Source organism: Crotalus tigris, unplaced genomic scaffold (assembly GCF_016545835.1).
Source record: "Crotalus tigris isolate CLP2741 ecotype Arizona unplaced genomic scaffold, ASM1654583v1 scf7180000020347.5012614909:4044961, whole genome shotgun sequence".
In the NCBI taxonomy this organism is placed as follows: Eukaryota; Metazoa; Chordata; class Lepidosauria; order Squamata; family Viperidae; genus Crotalus; species Crotalus tigris.
The window spans coordinates 1,146,918-1,172,405 of NW_024097978.1; the positions used below are offsets into that span (position 1 = coordinate 1,146,918).

Here is a 25,488-nt window from a genome sequence, read left to right on the forward strand (position 1 = left end):
CCCACATCCTGGGTTACATGCAGGAGTATGGCCAGGAGATCCCTAGCGAGAGCGCCCAGGTCAGGGTCGTCACCCTGGCCCTAGAAGGTGCAGCAGCTTGGTGGATGGTCACCTTGCAAAAGGTGGAGGCGCCGAAGCTTTGAAATTTCAATTGATTCATGGCAGCACTGAGACGGGGGTTCAAGGATCCCTTGGCTGACTGGAAGGCCAGGGATTGGATTAAAACTGTTAGGCAGGGTCGATGCCCCGTGACCAAATACACTGAAGAATTCCGAGATCTGGCTTGTTGTCTCAACTGGCCAGAGGACATTTTAGTAAGCTGTTTCAAGGATGAGCTGAACCTCTACCATGTGTATATTGCCCAAGGAGCCCCTACCTGTCTCCACAACTGGTGCATCCTAGCTGAGGAAGCAGAGATCAATCAAGCCCGAAATCAACATCATTTCGATCAAGTGTGGAAATGCTCCCCACTGGAGAGGAAGCGAGAAGTGACAAAAACCACTGCAGTGACCCTGCGCTCAACTGCCTGCTTTAAAAGTGGCTGTCAAAGCAAAAACATCCATTCAGATCTCGGCATCCACCATGCTGTACCAACACTTTGTTTCACGATTAAAGACTTTTTAGGATAAACAATGCCCGAAAGTTCTTTGAAGTGTTTTGTTAGTCGGAGCCTGGACATCGGCAAAGTGGGCCATCTAGCTATGGAGTGTCATTCGAAGACTCCGGTGAGAAAAGGAGATAGGCTGGGGGGGGGAACCCATAAAAACACCCAGTGCCCCAGGGAGATGGCGATGATAAGGGCTGAGGTCATGGAGTTACAGCCCTCCAAGAAAACGGGAGGGGGAACTCGAACCCCACCAGAGAAGGGACCAGACGTCTGACAGTGACTCCGATGATGAGCCCTTGGTAAGTGGACCCATCACACCCATTACCAGGCACATAGAAATGCTGATCCCAGGGATGGAGAGAAGGTAGCCCTAAAGGCTTTACTGGACTCGGGCTGCACCAGATGTTTAATAAGCCCAATCCTAGTGAGAAATCTGGGGATCCATGTGAAGAAACTGAAGAAGCCTGTTTCATTCGGTTAATTAGATGGCTTTATTATAGGGGGCATCTTGGCCACCTTTGTCATGATGCCAGTAAAACTAACCATAGGGGACCACGCTGAGACTTTGACTTTTATAGTGACCCCTGGCATGGAATGGCCCCTAATCCTAGGACTGGTATGACTAAAAAATGGAACCCATGGGTGAACTGGAGGACAGGTTCCCAAAGGGAAACCCCACTTGCCCAATAGCCACCGCAGCACCAAAGAGAAGTGTGAGCCTGAGGTGGTGGCAGCTATCAACGATCGGGAATCAGAAGGCATACCCAGGGAGTACCAGGACTTGGCTGAGATCTTTAGTGAGAAGGGAATCTGATGAATTGCCCCCTTACCGTCCCACTTCCTGTGCTATTGAGATCATGCCTGAAGCTAAGCTGCCAAAACCCAAGCTCTATTCGATGACCCCTGAGAGTTAGAGGAGCTATGCAAATTCATAGATAAGAATTTGATGCATGGCATCATTCAACCAGCAAGACCAAAATGGCTGCGGTCTCGTCTCTGCGTAGATTATACATGCTTGAATGCTGTGTGCATGGACAATGTCTACCCCTTGCCACTCATGAAGGACATGCTAGCCCATCTCCCGAAGAGAAAGATTTTCTCCAAGCTAGATCTGCAAGAAGCATATTACTGGATAGAATGAAGGAGGGAGATGAGTGGAAAACTGCATTCAACTGCCCCTTGGGGTGCTTCCAGTTCAAAGTACTCCCGTTTGATCTACAGGGAGTATTTCCCTCCTTCGCTCAGATCGCAGTCCTCATTACTAACTTGCTAAAAACAAGAGGAAAAGCCAAAACCTAGCCAGCTGCTAAAGTGGACTATGGAATGCCAGTCAGTATTTGAAAAATTAAAATGACTTTTTTTCTGCGGAGCCAGTGCTAAAGCACCCAGATCAAGAGAAACCGTTTGTCATCCAGGCCGATACCAGCGATGTAGCAGTGGATGCAGTACTGCTCCAGGAGAACCAGTAAAGCCAATTGCAACCTTGTGCCTACATCTCAAAGTAACTCGTAGAAACCAAGCAAAGATGGGCGGTCTGGGAGAAGGAGGCTTATGCTGTGTGCTGGGCCCTACTCACTTGGAGGGAACAAGATGCCTTGGTTGGTCATAAAAACCTCGAAGCACTAAAGTCTCCTAGGAAGCTGTCCCCCAAACAGGCTCAATGGGCCTAACACTTCCATCAATTCAATTTTACTTTCCAGTACTTACCTGGAGGGAAAAACCTCTTGGCAGACATCCTATCACAGATGCCATGAGCAAAGAGCGCCTCAACCCTTGACAGGACAGCAGCCACCGAATTCAAGCAAGCTCTGGAGAAGGACGAGTGGTTCCTCAACCACGAAAACTTTGCTCAATGCGAGATGGACTGCCATGGGTGGGGGGGAAACTATAGATCCCTACAACCCAGAGATTAAAATTCATGCAAAACTGCCATGATTCAAAACTAGTGGGACACTTTTGGTTTGTGAAAACCCTCCACCTGATAAAGAGACAATTCTGGTGGCCATCTTTAAAAAAGGACATTGACAGCTATGTAGCCAATTTCCCTGTTTGCATAGCAGCTAAATGAAGACAGGAAAAAACACCTGGCCTCCTACAGGTAGTTGCGAGCCCTTCAGCACCATGGAGAGAGATCTTTATGGACTTTATCGTAGAGCTACCACAAAGCACTGGGAACACTGTCATTTGGGTATTGACGGATTTGTTCTCCAAACAAGTCCCTTTCATTTCTTGCCAAAAAATTCCAACTGCTAAGGCCTTGGCTATGATGTTTGTGCAACATGTCTATCGGCTACATCAGTGGTTCTTAATCTTCCTAATGCTGCGACCCTTTAATACAGTTCCTCATGTTGTAGTGACCCCCAACCCCCAATCCAGCTGGCCGGAGGGGGGGCAGGAAGGCCGCTCTGCTGGCTCCACCCAGCCTGGTTGGAGAAGCGCCATTCCTCTCCCTCTTTCCTCTCTCTCTCTCTCTCTCTCTCTCTCTTTCCTACCTCTTTCCCTTTCTTTCCTCTCTTTTACTGTTTCTCTTTCCTCTCTCTCTTTCCTCTTTCTCTTTCCTTTCTCTTCTCTTTCTCTCTTTCCTCTCTTTCTTCTCTCTCTCCCTCTTTCCTCTCTCTTTCCCTTTCCTCTCTTTTTCTCTTTCCTCTCCCTCTTTCTCTTTCTTTCCTCTCTCTCTTTCTCTGTTTCCTCCCTCTTTCTCTTTCTCTCACTTTCCTCTCTCTTTTCCTCTCTTTCTCTGTCTTATGGCAGCATCGTCGGGGATCCCCACCGCCCCCGGCCCAGCCTCCGCCGCATCCTCAGCTGAACGGGCAGGGAGGGGGAGCAGGACAGGAGGCAGTGGCTCCGGCGGCACGGCAGCATCGTTGGGGTTCCTCGTTGCTGCCCTTGGCCCGGCCACTGCCCCGCCACGTCCTCAGCTGAACGGGCAGGGAGGGGGAGCAGGACGGGAGGCAGCGGCGGCGGTGACAGCGGCGGCTCCACAGCAACATCGTTGGGGTTCCTCGCTGCTGCCCCCAGCCTGGCTGCCGCCGCATCGTCAGCCAAACGGGCGGGGAAGGGGAGCAGGACAGGAGGCAGTGGCTCCGCTGGTGGCGGCAGCACGGCAGCATCGTTGGGGGTCCCTGCTGCCCCTGGCCCGGCCGCTGCCCCTGCTGGGACTTCACGTTGCCTGGCCTCACCCTCTACCCATTGATGGAGCCGCGGTGGGGGCTGGTATTGGGCGGCCCCTGCCAGCCCCTCTGCCAGTCCCTGGCCTCACCCTCCGCCCATAGATGGAGCCATGGTGGGGGCTGCTGCTGCGCAGCCCTCTGCCAGCACCCCTCTTGCCCCAGCGCCCGCCCAAGCCGCCTTGGGGGCAACAGGAAGAAGAAGGGGAGGAGGAAGAGGAGGGCAAGGAAGGCGCCGCCAGTGCCGGGCCCCAGGAGGTGGCTATCCTCTCCTACCTTTGCTGCATCTCCTTCTTCCTTCCCGGCAGCCTGGACTCCGGCGCGCCTTCCCGGCCAGCAGGTCCAATGGTTGGGCTGGCTGGGGATCGCAGGGGCTGGTCTCCTTTGGGCTGCAGCTTGTGGGAGGGCTGGCCCGCTCAGCGGAGCCTCCAGCGGGTCGCTCCCAGCAGGGATCCCGGGGCTTTCCCGGGCGGCTCCAAGGTCACGAGGCCCTGGGCGCACTTCTCCCAGGGGGTGGGGCACCTGGGCGCAGGGCCAATCAGGAGCCCTGCACGAGGTAAGTCCGCCTGAGAGAGAGAAGGGAAGCAAAAGTGCCTCTCTGTCTCTCTCTCTCTGCAAATGGCGGAGGAGGCCATGCGGAGACGGATGCGGAATGGTGTCTCAGTTCCTAAGACCATCGGAAATATGTGTTTTCCGATGGTCTTAGGTGACCCCTGTGAAAGGGTTGTTCGACCCCCAAAGGGGTCGCGATCCACAGGTTGAGAACTGCTGGGCTACATGGAGCTCCAAAATGCATAATCTTGGATAGGGGGGTCCAGTTCACCTCCAAGTTCTAGAGAGCATTTTTGGGCACAGATCAGGGTCTGTCATCTAGTCATCATCCTCAAACAAATGGGGGGGACAGAACAAATGAACTCAGTGCTAGAACAATATCTGAGATGCTTCATAAATTATCAATAAGACAATTGGACTGATCTGCTACCATTTGCTGAAGTAGTTTATAACAATGCAATGCATTCCAGTACTGGTTACAGACCTTTCCATGTGGCTATAGGCTAGAGCTTCAACCCGATGTCTGAATTGCTTGACAATGAACCTATCATCCGTCCCCTTGAGGAATTGCAAAATACGTGACCAGTGGTTAGAAATGCCTTAGATGAAGCTATTGAAGCTTATAAAGTACAGGTAGACAAAAAAAAGTGTGGAGCCCAAACCTTTTAGGGTGGGGGACAGGGTATATCTCTCCACTAGGTTTCTGCAATCCCTGCAATCCTCAAAGAAGTTAGGGCCAAAATTTGTGGGACTCTTCCCTATTAAACGCATCATCAACCCAGTCACAGTAGAGCTTGAACTCCCTAAAACATTAAAACAGGTCCATCTGGTATTTCACTGTAGTTTGCTAAAACCTGAAATGAATTCACCTTAAGGCCAGCAATAGCCCCTCCACCACAACCAATTATGGTGGAAGGGGAATAACATTTTGAAATCAGGGAAATCTTAGACTCCAGAAAATACCATGGGTCTACCCAATACTTAGTGGTATGGAAAGACCTCCTGGCCCCCCAGAATGTGTGGGTACATAAAAAGCAAGTGAGGGCCTCTAGACTGCTCAAACATTTTCATACTCGTTACCCGGATAAACCTGATTACCACTATGTTTCATTTTCTCTTCCTGTTATTATTTTCTCTTCTCCAGGTGGATCTCTCTTTTTTTAAGAGGGGGAGGGCGGCATATCAGAACCTCAATGTATTTTGTATTTCTTTCCTATGCCCTCATTTTCAGGTTCTGCCATTCTATTGATGGGCGGGGGGCCTGAGGGTGTTCTGCTGTATACTTCCTTTGTTTTGCTTTATCCCCTTTGAAGTATCTTTCTTGGGGTGTGAAAGGAATGTGCTTTTGGCCTTATCTCCAGATGGAGGGAAAGAAGCTGCGGAGAAACCTGACAGCCTTGAGAACGGCACCTTATCAGTTCTTTTCCACAACAACTTAACACCTATGGATTGGCTCAATTCAAACCAGCTGGATGGACAGTTGGGGTGGGGTTTGAAAGAGCTCTTTTAATGTAATATTTTGCATGGGAAATCCTCAAATCCTGCTATCAATACCTTCCAATAAAAGTTCCTGTTGAGACAATGCAAATTTCAAGAGTTCTGCTTTCTTAGGAAGCTTAACTGAGGCAGGTCCTTACAGCTACAACATCTGGAAGAGTGGATCCTAAAGCCAAGCTCTGGTTCCAATGCTCAGAGTTCTAAATTTGTTTATTATTAGTGTATTTATTAAAGATATGCAGCTTTGGATCCAAAGCAGAAAAATTGCTTTGAAGAAGACACAACTTGAATGCTTATGCACAACTTTTTGAGAATTAATGTCCAATGAATCTGGAGGGCACCAGATTAGGAGATCTGCAGCAATTCAAAATATTTGTAATTAGGGCATTAATAATTATGGCATAGTTATCTCTAGAAAACAGTGTAGTTGATGAACAAATGGAAGCTGATAATGCCTGCTCCCTGGCTATCAGCTCTACCTGTAATTCAATTTACAGCAATGGATTATTAGAAATCTCAAATTGTGTACCTTGCCTTTCGAGCTTCATCCAGTATTATAGCTGCAGATCAAAATTTTCCTGTTCAACAGTATCTTATATGAGAGAAACCGGGGGGGGGTTGCACCTCATTTATTGCACTATCCCTGTGTTACTAAATCAGACATCCTTCTTTTTCAAATTCTTCAAGGTTCCATCATTTCCAGATAGACTAAGCAAAATATTAGAGTAATGTGACTTAGATATGATATTTGAATATATATTTACAATATGTAAATTCAGTCTTACCCGTTACCAACTATGCAATATTCAGAAGGAATCTTCATTGGTTGCACTTAAGGCATTATTAAACTTTAGCCTTACCTTATCTTTGAAATCACTGTGGTTTTGCAGGATTGCTCTCTGATATGTGCCTGTTCGGACATAATCCTGCATCATATTTTGCTGTTGGGATAAGTATCCATAAAACTAAAAGAGGAAAGAAAAAGTATCTGCTAAAACCAATGCACTCACAGAAAAGAATGCTACAATTTTAGAAAATGCTCTCTAACATTTCCAACACCTAAGACCGGGTAATCTTGGGCCCATGTCCGAGACCCTGGCACTTAAGAATCTGTAGTTTCTGTTCAAATCCCTGAGCTGTGTATTGGTAATTTTCCTGCATTTTAAGCATGTCAAGAATCTACATGACTTTCCAGCAGGAAAAGTCCTACTTAATTTCTTCATTAGCTAGCCCTCTACAGTTTGTTTTAAAGAGCATGCAAGCAACAGATCTTCACCAGTGGATCCAAGGAACTGACATAGTTCCTCCCTCCCCTCCACCAGAAAAAAACAATTGTTGAAGTCACCTACCTGGAAGTATTGCACAGCAGATGATTCCTCTGTGCGCTCACTGAATACTGACTGCTCCATGCTGTGGCCTCGGCAATTTTTCAAGATATTATAAAATGAGCAGAAGTCTAAAGATAAAGCCAAAACATTGCTTTTCAGATTTCAAAAAAACATTGCCCCAATCACATCCAAAAAGGATACAAACAACTTGAGTGGAGATGTAATCCAAAACCTATTGGTACCTGATTTTTATGGGAACACTTGCCCAGGGCTTTTCTCTAGGAACATTTAATCAGGTTATGTGATATAGGTAGTCCTTGACTTACAACAGTTTGTTTGGTGACCGTGCAAAGTTACAAAGGCAATGAAAAATGTGACTTATGACTGTTTTTCATAGTTATGACCTTTGCAGCATTCCCATGATCATGTGATCAAAATTCAGATGCTTGGCAACTGGTCCTTTGCAGTGTCCCAGAGTCATGTGATCACCTTTTGCAATCTTGTGGCAAGCAACATTAGTGGGGAAGCTGGATTCACTTAACAACCAGATTACTAACTTATCAACTGCAGTGATTCACTTAACAACTGTGGCAAGAAAAGTCATAAAATGGGGGCAAACTCATTTAACAAACTTAACAACATAAATGTGGTTATAAGTTGTGTGTCAGTTGTGGTCATAAGTTGAGGACTACCTGTACATTTATAAATTACTTCATTTATTTACTGGATTTATGCCTTGCTTTTTTGCTTACTCATAGCAGTTAGAACATTTCAAATAAAAATGCTAAATTTAAATGTAATATTCAGATCAACAGATTAAAATCAGCTAATGTGGAAGTGATATGTTCTCCATTTCACAAAATTTTCCTCTCAAGGGAGAACATTCATAGTCTGAAACAAGAGATGAGACAAACAAGCCTCTGTCGGCAGGGCATCTTTTTCAAAAATTCTTCTCTTGCTGATTTCCATGAACAGCTACCTTCATTATAAAAGATGCAGTCTAAGCTGTGTGGGGCTTTAAAGGTCAACATCAACGTATCAACTATGCCCAGGAAGCAATCAGTAAGGAGTAGAGATCTTTCCAAACAGGAATCATACAATTCCTATACTTTCTACTGTTTAAGGAATACATTTTGGCCCAACTGCAATTCTTAGATGCCTCTCAAGCAATACCTACATACAACATGTTGCAGTAGTTAAGCACGAGGTAACTAATGCACGGATAACTATTACTATGTCTAAATCATCGCTGCAAGGATCACAGCTAGCACCCTAGACACATCTATGCCAATGTAGTCCAGGTCACAATAATCAACTGTGAATCCAGTGACAACTGAGGATCAAGGAGCAACTTTAAACTGTGCATCACTTTTCAATACTAGTTCATGCTTACAAATGGCAGAACTACTTGAAATTTCTTCTCTAATACTACATATATATTTAGTTAATTTTTGGACACCAAAAGAGAATGTACATTTTTATTAACAAATAGAGGTGAATAGTATCAAAATCCTATAGTCACATTTAAGTTAAATTAAGTACAGATAACTGTCCATACAAATGTTATAATTTTAGCATGATAAACAAAATTTTGTTTTTTTGTTTTTCCCCCAAATATCCTTTCTCTTATATCTTAACTTTTCCAAATGTTCCAACAACTGTCCAACCTGTCTACTGAATACAACATAAATAGCAAAGGTTTAAAATTAAAATCTAGACAGTTGGGCTAAACAAGGCATGACTTTGCCACTTGATGGTCCAAAACTTCTATTAAGGAGAACAATCAATGCAAATGATGTCATAGGAGAGTATGTCAGACTGAATTATTTAATATGATGGATGTTTATCCATCCTGAAAATCTATGTGTTGGCGGTGCATAGAATTATTTGCCAGTGCAATATTATTGTTCCCCAAAACTTCAAAAACAACAACTCAAAATTGCTAGTACATACCACTTGGCGCTGCAAATTGTATAAGGACACTATTGCATCCCAATGTGATAATAAAGGACTGTTTTCCCACTCGGCTGCATTCTGTCTCCTTTGATACAGAACACTTGAATACACAAACATCATCTTCTAGGAAAGAAAAGAGAAAAAAACAATGATACACATTTTGCTTTTTCAAGATGGAGAAAGCCATTCTGAACCATTCCTACTTTCCAAACTGTCAGATGCAAAATCCACAAATAGAACAGGAGCAGATTATCTCATTCACATGCCCGTGTATGTTATCAATAGATATTCAGGGGCATGTTAGGCCTACTCATAGGGATAGATCATGACCAGTAGAACTAGCACTAACAATAGCACTTAGACTTATACAGTATACTGCTTCATAGTCCTTTACAGCACTCTCTGAGTGATTTACAAATGTCAGCTTATTGCCTGCAACAATCTGGGTCCTCATTTTACTGACCTTCGAAGGATGGAAGGCTGAATCACCCTTGAGCTGGTGAGGATTGAACTCCCTGGCTGTGGGCAGAATTAGCCTGCAATACTATATTCTAATCACTGTATCACCATGGCTCCCTACAGATTATTTCAAAGTTGCCTTTAGCTTTTCTGTAGTTGCCTTTACTAATTCTCTAGCTTCTTATTTTTATATCTGACAAGAAATTCCTATTGGCAGTTTCTAGAAATGTTCAGGAAAGTGAGCAGACATTTTTCTAATAAAGGAGAATATTTGTAACCCATGGTTGAAATGAGGGGTCCTCAGTGCCCTCTGAGATTGGTTGTATTATTGTAGATGTTTCATTATCCAAACTAGGTACAGTGAGGGAAAAAATTATTTGATCCCCTGCTGATTTTGTACATTTTCCCACTGACAGAGAAATGATCAGTCTATAATTTTAATGGTAGATTTATTTTAACAGTGAAAGACAGAATAGCAACAAAAAAATACAGAAAAACACATTTCAAAAAAGTTATAAATTGATTTGCATTTTAATGAGTGAAATATGTATTTGATCATCTATCAATCAGCAAGATTTCTGGCTCCCAGATGTCTTTTATACAGGTAACGAGCAGAGATTAGGAACTCTCTCTTAAAGGGGAGTGCTCTTAATTTCATCTTGTTAGCTGTATAAAAGATACCTGTCCACAGAAGCAATCAATCAATCAGATTCCAAACTCTCCACCATGGCCAAGACCAAAGAGCTATCCAAGGATGTCAGGGACAAGATTGTAGACCTACACAAGATTGTAATGGGCTGCAAGACTATTGCCAAGCAGCTTGGTGATAAGGTGACAACAGTTGGTGCGTGTCAGAACCCAGTAAGTCATTTCTTTATTTTTTATTCCTGTGGGTTCTGCCATACTCCTGGGGGGGAGGGGGGAAGTCATAGCTGTTACAATTTATCCTCTTTGCTTTACTATAGCTGCTACAATTTATCCTCTTCACTTCTCTCTATCTGCTTGCTCTTTGAACTATTCTCCCCTTGATGCCAACCTGGGGTGAGAAAGGAATGTGCCTCCAGCCATCTGGTTTATCTCTTGCTGCGGAAAAAGAGGCGTAAAGGCCTAACGGACAAACAACTTTGGGAATTGCGTCTTATCCCCGTTCCCACGGCAGATTCACACCTGGAGATTGGCCCGTTTGAACTGACCAGATGGACTATTAGGTGGGATTTGCCAGCTGCTCTTTTAACCTATTGATTCATGCAGGAACCCCTCAGTTCCTGCCTTCTATAACTGCTGTCAACTTCTCCTAATAAAAGTTCCTTTTGAAATGAAGTCATTCCAGGAGTTCTGCTTTCTTAGGAAGAGGGTCTGAGGCGGGTCCTTACATTAGCAGGATCTGAGGGGTCCAAGAGCACCTTTATAAGGGGGTACTTGTCTACTTAGGTCAGTGGTTCTCAAAACCTGTCTAATCCCGTGACCCCTTAATACAGTTCCTCATGTTGTGGTGACCCCCAACCATAAAATTACTTTAGTTGCTACTTCATAACTATAATTTTGCTACTGTTATGAATATTAATGTAAATATCTGATATGCAGGGTGTATTTTCATTGTTACGAAGTGAACATAATTAAAGCATAGTGATTAATCACAAAAACAATATAGCGATGCTTGCTGGAGAAGCTTACTCTTCCTTGCTCAAAAATGTTGGAAGGGAGGGAAGGGGAAGGAAGGAAGGAAGATTGAAGGGGAAAGGAAGGAGATGGAGAAGGAAGGAAGGAAGATTGGAGGGGAAAGGAAGGAGATTGAAGGGGAAAGGAAGGAAGGAAGATTGAAGGGGAAAGGAAGGAAGGAAGGAGAAAGAGATTGAAGGGGAAGGGAAGGAAGGAAGATTGAAGGGGAAAGGAAGGTGATGGAGAAGGAAGGAAATTGAAGGGGAAAGGAAGGAAGGAAGGAGAAAGAGATTGAAGGGGAAGGGATGGAGATGGAGATGGATGGAAGGAAGGAAGATTGAAGAAGGAAGGAAGGAAGGAAGATTGAAGGGGAAAGGAAGGAAGGAAGATTGGAGGGGAAAGGAAGGAGATTGAAGGGGAAAGGGAGGAAGAAAGATTGGAAGGGAAAGGAAGGAGATTGAAGGGGAAAGGAAGGAAGGAAGGAAGGAAGATTGAAGGGGAAAGGAAGGAGATGGAAGGAAGACTGAAGGGGAAGGGATGGAGATGGAAGGAAGGAGATTGAAGGGGGAAGGAAGGAAGGAAGGAAGGAGAGAGAGATTGAAGGGAAAGGGATGGAGATGGAAGATTGAAGGGGAAAGGAAGGAAGGAAGGAAGGAAGGAAGGAAGGAAGGAAGGAAGGAAGGAAGGAGAGAGATTGAAGGGGAAGGGATGAAGATGGAAGGAAGGAAGATTGAAGGGGAAAGGAAGGAAGGAAGGAAGGAAGGAGAGAGATTGAAGGGGAATGGATGGAGATGGAAGGAAGGAAGGAAGGAAGGAAGGAAGGAAGGAAGGAAGGAAGGAAGGAAGGAAGAAAAGAAGGAAGGAAGGAAGGAAGGAGAGAGATTGAAGGGGAAGGGATGGAGATGGAGAAGGAAGGAGACTGAGGGAGGGAGGAAGGAAGGAGAGATTGAAGGGGAAGGGAAGGAGATGGAAGGAAGGAAGGAAGGAAGGAAGGAAGGAAGGAAGGAAGGAGATTGAAGGGGAAGGGATGGAGATGGAGAAGGAAGGAGATTGAGGGGGAAAGGAAGGAAGGAAGGAAGGAAGGAAGGAAGGAAGGAAGGAAGGAGAGATTGAAGGGGAAGGGAAGGAGATGGATGATTGGATGGATGGAAGGAAGAACTGATCGATCTTTGGAGAGTCATGTTTTTCCAGATGGTGATGAACTGCAACTCCCAGCATTCCCCACTCTTTCACAGTGCTTTTTAGGGCTGCTGGGGATGATAGTCCAGTAAGGTCTGGAGACACACACAGATGCCCTCCGACAGTGAGGGAGGCAGGCCGGGCGGCACAGGGAAGACTCCGGCGCAGCATGGAGGGTGGCCGGAGGGCGAAGCACGGCCGGGCAACCAGGAGGTGTGGGGATTGGCTCAGCACCGCAGCTCAGCTCAGCCAGCAGTAGCAGCAGCACGTTGCCCGAGGAGGACAGGAACAGAGGGGGTGGTGGTGGCAAATCATGAAAGCAACGTCCACACATTCAGGGTGCAAACGCCTTGGACCGTTTGGCTCCCCCACCCCTTTATTTACTGATCTGCCACAAGCTCATGCAAACAAGCCCCAAGGAGTTCTGAACGAGTGGTTGTTTAAAAAAAAAAAAGCTTTCAGCAACGAGGCAGAAAGGGCTCTTTTTTCCCCCTTTCTCAGCAACTGAGAAGGCAGTCTCTTTCCTCTCTCTCTTTCCTCTTTCTCTGTTTCCTCCCTCTTTCTCTTTCTCTTTCCTCTTTCTTTTCCGCTGTTTCTCTCTCTTTCCTCTCTTTCTCTCTCTTATGGCAGTATCGTCGGGGGTCCCCACCACCCCTGGCCTCTGTGCGTCCTCACAACGGGCGGGGAGGGGGAGCAGAACGGGAGGCAGCGACTCCGACGGCAGTGGCAGCGACAAGGCAGCATTGTCGGGGTCCTTGCTGCCCCCGGCCCGGCCGCCACCCCCACTGGGACTCAGTGCTGCCCAGCCTTGCCCTCCACCATCTATGGAGCCGCGGTGGAGGCAGTGCCCGCCCGAGCTGCCTGGGGGGGCAACAGGAGGGAGGAGGAGGGCGAGGAAGCAGTCACCCTAGCTGGGACTCTGTGCTGCCCGGCCTCGCCCTTTGCCCATCCAATGGAGCCGCGCTGGGGGCTAGTGCCGCATGGCCCCTGCCAGTCCCTCATCCAGCCCAACTGCTCCCCCCAGGGCACCCCTCTTGTCCCGGCGCCTGCCCGAGCTACTTTGGGGGCAGCAAGAGGAAGAAGGGGAGGAGGAAGGGGAGGGAAAGGAAGCCACCGCCAGCGCTGGGCCCCAGGAGGCGGCTCTCCTCTCCTACCTTTGCCGCATCTCCTTCTTCATTCCCAGCAGCCTGGATTCCGGCGCGCCTTCCCAGCCAGCAGGTCCAATGGTCGGGCTGGCCAGGGATTGCAGGGGCTGGTCTCCCTTGGGCCGCGGCTTGCAGGAGGGTTGCCCCGCTCAGTGGAGCTTCCAGTGGGCCGCTCCCAGCAGGGATCCCGGGGCTTCACCGGGTGGCTCCAAGCCACGAGGCCCTGGCCGTGCTTCTCCCAGGAGGTGGGGCACCTGGGCGCAGGGCCAATCAGGGGCCCTGCAGGAGGTAAGTCCGAGAGAGAGAGAGAGAGAGAGAGAGAGAGAGAGAGAGAGAGAGAGAGAGAAGGGAAGCGAAAGTGCCTCTCTCTTTCTTTCTCTCTGCACGTGGCGGAGGAGGCCATGCGGAGACAGATGCGGAGCGGTGTCTCGGTTCCTAAGACTATTAGAAATATGTGTTTTCTGATGGTCTTAGGCGACCCCTGTGAAATGGTCGTTCGACCCCAAAAGGGGTCGCGACCCACAGATTGAGAACCGCTGACTTAGATGATATCCTGATATTCATAGAGACTAAAGAAGAACACGTGAAAGTGGTTAGAGCGATATTAAATAAGTTACGCATAGCCCATTTGTATGCCAAACTGTCTAGGTGTGAATTCCACAAGGAGAGAATTGATTACCTGAGATATTGTATATCCCTGAATGGCATAGAGATGGACCCAGAAAAGGTCTGAGCAGTGCTAGAATGGGCTCCGCCACGCAACCAGAAACAACTGCAAAGCTTTCTTGGGTTCGCAAATTTTTACCACCAAGTCATCCCCTCTTTCGCTCAAATTGCACTACCCATCACGAATCAATTAAAAACCAAAGGGGGGGGGAGCTGAAACCCAGCCAGCCTTTGAAATGGAGTATGGAGTCTCAAACTGCTTTTGAGAAATTAAAAATACTATTCTTAGTAGAACTGGTCTTAAAACACCCGGACACCGAAAAACCTTTCATTATTCAGGCAGATGCCATTGATGTGGCGGTGGAGGTGGTACTGCTTCAGGAGAATAATGAGGGGAAGTTGCAACCCTGTGCCTACACATCGAGGAAACTGATGGAAACTGAGCAAAGATGGGCAGTCTGGGAAAAGAAAGTTTATGCTGTTTGATGGGCTTTCCTAACCTGGCAACATTTCCTGGAAGGGTACAAAATCCCCTTTAAAGTATGGACTGACCATAAAAACTTAGAGGCTCAAAAAATGCCCAGGAAATTATCCCCCAAGCAAGCGAGGTGGTCCCATTTCAATTTCACCATTAAGCAGTTGCCAGGGGGGGAAATTTCCTGGCAAACGCGCTGTCATGATTATCGTAATACAATAGCACCAGAACCGAAATAACAAACCTGCTCATGCTGTTGAAACAATTAGCAGCATCGATCACTACGTGAGCGCAAGCAAAAAATCCCAAACCATTAGCAAGCACTGCAGGGTTGGAGTTCAGACAAGCATTAGAAAAAGATGAATGGTTCCTAAGCCATAGGAACTTGTGCACAATGAATGATAGATTACCATGGGTGGGGGGAAACTCTACATTCCAAAGAGCCAGAGACTAACCTTCAGGCAGCTGTACCACGATTCCAAAGCAGCTGGACACTTTGGGTTTGTGAAAACCCTTCACCTAGTGAAGCGGCAATTTTGGTGGCCGTCAATAAAAAAAGGACATTGAAAGCTATGTAGCCAGCTCTCCCATTTGTATCATGGCCAAACGGAGGCAGAGGAAAACTCCAGGGTTATTGCAGACGGTAGCCACCCCGTCAGCACCCTGAAGGGAGATATCTATGGACTTTATCGTGAGGCTGCCAGAAAGAGGGAGAAATATGGTCATTTGGGTCATGACAGACTTGTTTTCAAAGCAGGTGCATTTCATCCCATGTCAGAAAATCCCCACGGCAAAAACACTAGCAAGAATGTTTGTACAACACATATACTGGCTGCATGGAGCCCCATAACGGATCATATCCAATAGGGGGGTGCAGTTCACATCAGAGTTTTGGAAAGCTTTCTTGGACCTTTTGGGGACCACCCAAGGACTGTCATCTAGTCCAGGGCTTTTCAACCTTTTCACCCATTGTACCACTTTTAGGATATGGCAATATCCGAGTACCACCAATCGCCTAGCAAGGTGTCAAAAACTTGATGACCCAAAAAAAAGAGGAAAAAGTGATAAAGTACAGGTAGTCCTCGACTTACAACAGTTTGCTTAGTGACTGTTCGAAGTTACAATGGCACTGAAAAAAGTGCCCCCAAGCCACAGCCGAGCAAGGCACCTGCCTACCCACCCAGTGGCGCTCTTCCTACTGTTCAAGGTTTTCATTGTTGTGAGCATTTCCGTTGAGGATTGGCAGTGGGGGTGGGGTGGGAGGGTGTTTGGTTTTTATTCCCCCCATTTGCTGGGTGGTTGCAGCAGGTTTTGGTCACTTCACATGACCCTGGGATACTGTCATAAATATGAATCCGTTGCCAAGCATCTGAATGTAAATCACAAGACCCTGGAGATGCTGCAACATTCCAGCTGACCGGCACTTCTGGGCTCAGCAGAAGCGCCAGGATCAGCGCCGAGCTCCAGCTGGAGCCTCGTGCTGATCCTGGTGCTTCCACTGAGCCCTGACAGTCCCGAAGAAGCGCTGATCCTGGCGCTCCCACTGAGCCCTGATAGCCCTGCAGCTCCAGCCATCTCTTGCTCAGGCTTGTGTGGTGCTGACAACGGTTCAGCTCATTCCCCCCCCACTACCACTTTTCTAGGATGGTCGCGTACCACCTGCCAGGTGCCAATGTACCACAGGTGGTACCTGTATCACTGGTTGAAAATCCCTGATCTAGTCATCATCTGCAAACAAATGGTTGGACACAACGTTCAAACTCAGTACTGGAGTAATATCTGAGATGTTTTATAAATTACCAGCAAGACAACTGGACCGACCTCCTTCCTTTTGCAGAAGTCGCCTACAATAATGCTGTGCACTCCAGCACTGGCTTCACTCTATTCCAAGTCGCGACAGGACAAAGCTTCAATCCGATGCCTGAACTACCATCTAACAAACTGAACACCCCCTCCTTGAAGGAATGGATTGCACAAGTTCAGAATACCTGGCCAGTTGTGAAAAAGGCTTTAGAAGAGACTAAGGAAGCATACAAAATTGAGGCAGATAAAAGACGATCAGAGTCCAAGCCTTTCCAAGTAGGAGAGAAAGTATACCTGTCCACTAAATACCTAAAATCCTTACAACCATCCAAAAAACTAGGGCCAAAATTTGTGGGGCCTTTCCCCATAAAACAGATAAATCCAGTGACAGTAGAATTGGAATTCCCTAAAACACTTAGACAGGTTCACCAGTGTTTCACTGCAGCCTGTTAAAACGAGAATTGAACTCGCCCTTAAGGCCAGCTGCAGCCCCTCCTCCTCCTCCAATCATGGTAGAGGGAGAGCAGCATTTTGAAGTCAAAGAAATCATAGACTTAGGAAGTATCATGGCTCCACACAGTATTTAGTTCTAGTAGCTTGGAGAAACGACCCTCCTTCCCAAAATGAATGGGTCCATAAACACCAGGTCACAGCCCCAAGATTACTTAGTAAATTTCATGCTAAATATCCTGACAAACATGACTAACCTGTGTGTATGTTTCTTTCATTTTTGCTTCCTCTACAGGTGGATCTCTCATTTTTTAAGGGGGGGGGAGGCATGTCAAAACCCAGTGTTGGGAAAGGGGGTCATTTCTTTATTCTTTATTCCTGTGGGTTCTGCCATACTCCTGGGGGGAAGGGGGAAAGTCGTAGATATTACAATGTATCCTCTTTGTTTCACTATAGCTGCTACAATGTATCCTCTTTGTTTCTATTTGCTTGCTCTTTGAACTATTTCCCTTGATGCCAGCCTGGGGTGAGAAAGGAATGTTCCTCCGACAATCTGGCTTATCTCTTGCTGTGGAAGAAGAGGCACAAAGATCTAATGGCCTAACAACCTTGGGAACAGCGTCTTATCATCCCTGTTCCCACAGCAGATTCACACTTGGAGATTGGCCCGTTTAAACTGACTGGATGGACTATTGGGTAGGGATTGCCAGGTGCTCTTTTAACTTATTGATTCGCATGGAAACCCCTCAGATCCTGCCTTCTATGCCTGCTGTCAACTTCTCATAATAAAAGTTCCTTTAGAAATGACATCCTTCTGGGAGTTCTGCTTTCTTGGGAGGAGGGTCTGAGGTGAGTCCTTCCAGTGCGATTATTTGCAAATGGAAGAAACACAAAATAACTGTCAATCTCCTTCGGTCTGGCACTCCATGCAAGGTCTCACCTCGTGGAGTTTCAATTATCATGAGAAGGGGTGTTTTCTTACCTGAACGCCTTTTCTCAGCAGGATGATGTAGAATCCACCTGATTGGGTTTCATGACAGCCTTCTAGCCCGATAGATTAGGTCAAAACTTTGGCCACACCCCTCCTCTGGGCGTGACTCCAGTTTTGACTGAGACGAGAATTGCTTGATGAATTCTCTGTAATAGCTCCTTGTTAATCACCTGCCTAGACTAACTGTATGGGGGTGTGTGGATTCTACATCATCCTGCTGAGAAAAGGGGCGTTCAGGTAAGACAACGCCCCTTCTCCAGCAGGATGGATGTAGAATCCACCTGATTGGGACATACCAAAGCCCTCATGTCCCCCTGGGAGGGAGTGTCTAGGCCACTGGATCCTGAGCAGAGACTACCTGTTGTAGCACCTTTCTACCAAAGGCAGCATCCGCCGCCGCAAAGGAGTCCACACGGTAATGTTTAACGAACATGGAGGGAGAAGACCAAGTTGCAGCCCTACAAATTTCTTCCACCGAGGCTTGTGTGGACCACGCGGCCGATGTGGCAGCGCTGCGTGTTGAGTGAGCTGTCACGTGTGGGGGCATGGGAATTGCCTGAGAGACATAGGCTTGGGCTATACAAGCTCTAATCCACCTGCCTATAGTTGAAGATGAAACTTTCTTCCCCATAGTTGATGGTTGGAAGGAAACAAATAGTGCTTCCGACTTATGGAAAGAGGAAGTACGCTTTAAGTAGTAACACAGAGCTCTATGCACGTCTAGTTTGTGCCATCGATGTTCTAGCCTGTGTGTGAGTTTTGGATAAAAATTGGGAAGAATTATTTCTTGAGACCTGTGGAAGATGCTGTTTACCTTTGGGATGAACGCAGGGTCCGGTTTAAACCACCTTGTCCCTGAAGAAAGTGCATAGATCCTTTCTGACTGATAATGCTGCTAATTCCGAGATCTTTCTAGCTGAAGTGATAGCCACTAGAAAGGCTACCTTTAAGGATAAATGGTGGAGAGAGCATGAATTGAGAGGCTCGAATGGGGTTGATGTCAAGGCTTGTAGAACCCTGGGCAAGTCCCAAGAAGGATACCGATGTACAACAGGTGGTCTGGTATTGACTGCTCCCTTTAGAAAGGCGCTAATAGCCGGATGTTGCGACAAGGGACTTGAATTGTCACAGGAAAGAACCGTTGAGAGGGCTGCTAACTGTCTACGAATGGTGTTGGCTGATAGGCCTTTATTTAATCCTTCTAATAAGTAGTCTAAGATATTTGGAATAGTAACCGAGAGTGGATCCAAGTAATGTATTGAGCACCACCTGCAGAACCCCTTCCATGTAGCGTCGTAGATCCTGTTTGTCGAAGGACGCCTTGATGCTTGAATGATCGATATCACCCCAGTTGAGTAGGATTGCCTGGCTAAACTTTGCCGCTCAAGTGCCAAGCGGCTAGTTGCAGCCACTGAGGATCTGGATGTAAGAGTTTGCCCTGAGGATCACTCGGTCCAGGGGAATCCTCCATGGGGGTGATATCGAGAGATCCACAAGGTCGGCAAACCACGGACGCCGTGGCCAATGTGGAGCAATCAAGACTACTTCTGCCCCTTCCAGGATCAACTTGCGTATGGTTGCCGGTATCAATGGGAGTGGTGGAAAGGCGTACAGGAGTTGCGCCGGCCACCAACATCGGAGAGCGTCCGTTCCCTCCGTTCCCGGTGTCGGGAATCTAGAGAAGAACCTGGGTAATTGTGTGTTCTTTGGGGTGGCAAATAGGTCCAGGTGCGGTCTACCAAACCTCTGTGAGATCTCCTCGAACAGAGCCGGATCCAGACGCCATTCCACATGGTCCACTTTGGCTCTGCTCAGGGAGTCTGCCTGGAGATTTGCCTCCCCTGAAATGTGTTCCGCCCTAATGGAACCCAAATTTGACTCTGCCCACCGAGCTAGGACCGATGCTTCCTGCATCAGTCCCAGGATCGTGTTCCTCCCTCCTTGTTGACATGGGCCTTTGCTGCCACGTTGTTGGTTAGAACTAGAACATGTTTTCCCATTACTAGGTGGGAGAATCGACGGAGAGCCAGGTGTATGGCCCGAAGCTCCAGCCAATTGATGCTGTGAACGAGATCCGAGTGTTTCCACCGATCCTGAGCTAGGTGAGTTCCCAGATGAGCTCCCCATCCGAATAGACTCGCATCTGTTGTGAGAGTGATCTGGGTCGGTTCCCTGAATATGTTTCCCTTGAGCATATTGGGTGATATCCACCAATTTAGGGACCTCAGTAAGTAAGGTGGGACTGTGACCCTCCTGTTGGAGGTACTGAGATTCCTTCTCTGATAAGGGAGGAGGAACCAATGTAACTGTCTTGAGTGGAGTCTTGTCCATGGAACGATGCCCATGCAAGATATCATCTTCCCCAGGAGTTTTGATAGCTGTGCCAGAGGCACTTTCCTGTCTCTCTGAACCTGATGGACCAGTTTCAAGATGCTGTCTCGACGCTCCTGGGAAAGATATACCCTGCAACGGGATGAGTCTATTACTGCTCCCAGATGCTGAAGCTTTCTTGTGGGAGCGAGGTGGCTTTTTTCGAAATTGACTGAAAATCCGTGATTCTGCAGGGTGCGGATTATGGTTTGAACATCTAATTTTGCTTGCTCGTGTGAGCTGGATTGAATTAGAATGTCGTCCAGATAGAATTGTACGCGCACCGGCATCATCCTGAGATGGGCCGCTATGACTGCTAGTATCTTGGTAAATACCCTTGGGGCTGAGGAGAGTCTGAAGGGTAGGGCCCTGTACTGGTAATGCCGGTGTGCGTACGAAAATCGGAGGAATTTGCGGTATTTGGGATGAATGGGAATATGCAGGTACGCCTCCGTGAGATCTATTGAGGACAGGAGGTCTCCCTTCCTGATAATGGCTAATATGGACTTTAGGGACTGCATTTTGAACCTCCTGTACGTTACATAATAATTCAGACCCTTTAAGTCCAGTATCGCCCTCCACCCTCCTGAGGTCTTTGGTATCACGAAGAGGATGGAGTAGAATCCTTTCCTCTCCTCTTCCTTTGGTACCCTTTCTATGGCCTGAATTGACAAAAGGTGTGCAATGGCCGAGGCTACCAACCTTGCTTTGGATGTGTTTCTGGAGAGGGGGCACCTGATGAAACGGTTTGGTGGGGGAGAGTAGAACTCTAAGGTGAGATCGTACCTGATTGTTTCTAATACCCAGGCGTTGGTGGTGGTCTGCTCCCAGACCTCGCTGAACTTTCCCAACCGACCCCCTATGGGAGAATCTTGTTTGGCGTCACTTGGAACGCTTAAAGGGTCGACTTCCCGATCCCCTGAAGGGACGTCTGGATTGGAATTGGCCTCTGGCTCCCATGTTTGGACGATCCTGGGAATGATCCTGTCTCTGATAGAAGGATCGTGAGCCTCTAGACCAGTCCCAGGATTGCCCCGTTCAAAAGGGCTGTCTCCACTCCCAGGAGCTGCTGGGACGGAATCCCTATCTGTGGAATTCTTGTGGGTTTTTTCTATCCAGCTTTTTTGATGGGTGGACTAGAATCTTACGTTTGTCCCTGCTTTCACTTACATGTGGATCCAAAATGGATCCAAACAAGAGTGACCCACTGTATTTGGAAGTTGATAGACGCCACTTGGCTTTTAGGTCAGTTTTCCAATTCTTGAGCCATAGGAGTCTGCGAGCGGCTACCATGGCTGCTATTGACCTTGCGGTGTATTTGGTTGCGTGTAACGAGGCATCTGCCATGTATTGTGAGGCAGCCAGTACTTTGGCCAAAGTTTGGTGAGTTCTGACCTGATCAGGTGGTACAGTGGTTTGCAGTTCGCGAAGCCACATAATACAGGCCCTGGCGAAGAAAGATGAGGAAGTTGCCGCCTTGGCCGCCCAAGCTGAGGCCAGGTGCGCGCGACGGAGGGAGTGTTCAAACTTCTTATCTTCAGCTCTCAGAGCTTCTGCCATGTCCCCTGGAATAGCAGACGTGGAGAAAAGTGAAATCAGGGGACTATCCACTGTGGGGACCTCCAGCAAGTCGGAAAAGGAAGGAGGCACATTAAATAACTTTCTCTCCACGCTGTTAGGCGTAGGTGCTGCTGCTAAGGAAGACCATTGCTCCTCTACAGAGATGCGAAGTACCTCAGGACAAGGGATGTACTTGTCCTGTGCTACTTTTTTGGCGAAAAGGGGGTTAGCCTCCTTACTTGTGGAAGGATTCTCCGCTTGAACTGACATTAGATTGACAGTGGAAACTGCCTTGATTAACAGGGATTTAAGAAGAGCTGGGTCAAAAAGGTCAGTGTTTGTTGTCTGCTCAGGAATGGTCCCTTCATCCTCCGAAAGGGGCATGTCAGTCAGGTCCAAGTCTATGGATTCCGTCTCTCCTATTTGAGAGGAGGTCTCAGCAATATTTGTAGCAGGATCTTTGTTCCGCCCTTTAAGGGATGGGGGTTGAAAAGTTAATTGTCCTTTAGAGGACATAAATTGGGAGAAAGCATTCTGCATAAATGCTTGAAATTGGGCAGACCATATGTCCTCCTGAGCTCTGTCGTTAGATGCAGGTACAGGTGGAGTATGGTCTGGTGAAGATGCTAGTGATGAGGAGTGAGGGGAATCCACCTGTTCGTTTTTTCCCAGAGGAGACCAAGTTCTGAGGACTTCCTGAGGAGTAGGTTCTGGTATAGGGGCCTCCAATGGGGCAGGGGAAACCATGTCAGCCTTATTGGATCTGATTCTCTGGGCCCTGGAGAATTGTCATTCAAGCGCCAAATGTCTCCTTGAGGCCTCTCGCTCAGCTGTTTTGGAGGGTCCCTTCTGGGAAATATGTTTTGTTTTGGCCTTCTTTTTCCCCCCCACTTCAGATTCTGTAGATCTGTGCTTTTATCGTTGTTGGGGGGGCAGTTTGGGGCCCTGTATAACTGAATGCGAGACACTATTTGCCATTGTGGCCAGGTACCCTGAGTAGGCAATACCTGGTGTGGGGGAAAAACAGACACGCAGATCACTTACAGAGGTTGGAGGCTACAAGCCAGACTCTGACACCAACACAATGGCCGGATGGACAGGTACTTTGTTGAGAGGAAAGGTCCTGTAAGGCCGGTGACAAAGGTCACCTTAGAGAACAGGTGGGATTAAATTGGAATTTCCTCGCACTCCTCCAGCAAGGATAGTGACTAACAATAAACCAATAAAAATTGGTTGGAGTAATTGTACTGTCCCCTGATATATAGGCTGTTAAAACAGACCCAAGGGAGTGAAGAAGGTAAGCTCTATTCTCCCTCTCTTCCCTCTCCCTTCTTCTTTTTTTGCTTTTATATATATATATATATATATATATATATATATATATATATATATGTGTATATTATATATAACTCTGTTGCTAGGAAGGCAGAGAATGCCTGAGGGAGCCTCTGGTGGTTGCTCCACCTAAAATGGAGGACAACAGTGAGCACGCTCAAAATGGCGATGAGGGAGAAGGCCACGCCCCTTAATTGTCAAAACTGTCAGAAAGCCACGAGATTAAAATGGCAATTGCGGCGTTTAGTGTAAAAAACGGCTGAGGTAATTAGTAGGGTGGTCAGAGGAATGGTGGGGGGGGGCGGGAGTCAAGAAGATCTCCCTTGGCCCGCTTAGCCCTTATTTGGTTAACGGGGTGATCCGCAGTTCTGCCGGTCGTTCCGTAGACCACGGAGCCCGTAGCGCCTCAGCTGAGGGAAAATGTTCTCTGTCAACAACAAAAAACCTCAGAACTTCTCTGTTCGCACGAACGGCGATCCGCGGATCAGCCGGTTTTCCGGGGGCCACGGAATAGTGCGTCTCAGCTGTTTTCTTTTGCCGAAAGGACAAGGCTGAGTAACAAAGGGCCTATCTCTGTGCGATCTGCACAGCTACGCTCACCTCGCTGTATCTGCCGGAAAGCTCAGAGCTCCGAGCCAGCAACCAGAATCGTCCTCCTGTGCTCCCTCAGCAAATAAAGATTGCAATTAAAGGTGAATGTAGAATTCTGACTCAAATAATTTTGACTATCTGCGGAGCTAAAATCTTCTGCTGTTAACGGGCTCGAGACTAAGTCAAAACCGGGGTCACGCCCAGAGGAGGGGTGTGGCCAAAGTTTTGACCTAGTCTATCGGGCTAGAAGGCTGTCATGAAACCCAGTCAGGTGGATTCTACATCCATCCTGCTGGAGAATAGTGAGGAACTACACAGGAGGATCTCTAGGCAGCTGGGACCATAGTCACCAAGAAAACAATTGGTAACACAGTACACCATGAAGGACTGAAATCCTGCAGCACCTACAAGCTTCATTTGTGCATGGGTGGGAGCTAGGTTGCAACCATTTCCTCCCCCTTGCTGCTGCTGGTCCATGGAGCCAGAAAGGTTGGGGAACACTGTACTAGCAGATCAATAATACAGTATTTAAAATAAGTTTGCACAAACTGGATTCAACACATCATGCTGAACCAAAATATGACTTGCATAGTTTTACAAACCATCTGTTGTCATTAATAATATACTATGCTTCTATAGTTTAGGCTGAATATAATCTGAGAAACATGCTATGGCCACTATAAGTCCTGTGCCTGGTTTTCAAACATTTCCATTCCCAATACTTAAGAAAAGACCAAAGCACTTATTTGTTCATGCCAAAGAAGCACCAAGTATCAACAAAAATTAATCCTGCAAAATATGCCAGGCACAGGAAGAAAATATATATGCCTGTCTCAAACTTGCCTGAAACTGAGGGGTAGCATCACTGAGCACTTACAGCCACTTAAAGAAAGAAATATATCATCTTTTCTTCCATATTAGTTCTTGGCTCTTATTGCCCCTTTCATTACCTTACAGTACTTATATTTTGGTTCACAACTATGAAGCCTCATACTCAGTTAAAAAAAAAGCTCTGACACAATATTTGTGTTTAACAAGAGTCTTTGGAGAGCTTCTTTCTATTAACAATCATAACCAAAACCAAATAGATTTTTATCCACTATGCCAGTAATGGGAGTCCTATAAACCAACTGACAAAGGGATTTTCAGTGAATCCATATACCAGACAAGATTCAGTAAAAAAAAGCAGTGTTACAGAAAAAAAAGCAGAAACAAGAAAGTAAAGGATATGAACCTAAACAGATGCTGTGGCCTCCTCTAGCACGCCTTGAAGGCATACTTTCCATTATCTATTATGACTAGGGATGCAAAAATACAGACAACTAATGCCAGTTGCTGCCACCTACTAATCAACTTAATTTTTGCAACCTAGATATGGAAGGACTGAACTGTATCATTAAACCATATGAAAATTAACTTTGTGTATGCTTCTTGAAATATTTTGTCAGACATGTCCAGAATCTTCTCATAGGTTCTTTGTGGCAGCCCCTCAAATATTGGAAAATTATTATGTCATTCCTAGGCCTTTTCACTAGATATATCCAATTCCCTTCTTTACATTTTTTATCTTCCAGCCCTCCTAAACAGCTTTGTTGCTCTTTTCTGTACTCTTTTCCAGAGTTTCAACATTTTTTAATATTGTGATAACTAAAACTGGATACAATATTCTAAGTGTGGTCTTACCAAGACATTAATGAT

At 46.8% G+C, this 25,488-nt stretch overlaps 1 protein-coding gene across 3 annotated transcripts in view; it reads right to left on the bottom strand.

The window, feature by feature from the left end:
- Positions 1-25,488, bottom strand: part of CARM1 (coactivator associated arginine methyltransferase 1) — a 154,815-nt gene that overhangs the window by 80,780 nt on the left and 48,547 nt on the right. For 2 of the 3 annotated variants that reach the window (XM_039366588.1, XM_039366590.1), the window contains exons 2-4: positions 9,105-9,230; positions 7,173-7,279; positions 6,684-6,788 (exon numbers count right to left, since the gene is read on the bottom strand). In XM_039366588.1, the coding sequence (XP_039222522.1) occupies positions 6,684-6,788; positions 7,173-7,279; positions 9,105-9,230 (338 nt within the window). The remainder of the gene's footprint in view (positions 1-6,683; positions 6,789-7,172; positions 7,280-9,104; positions 9,231-25,488) is intronic. The other variant, XM_039366589.1, reaches the window with a different exon arrangement.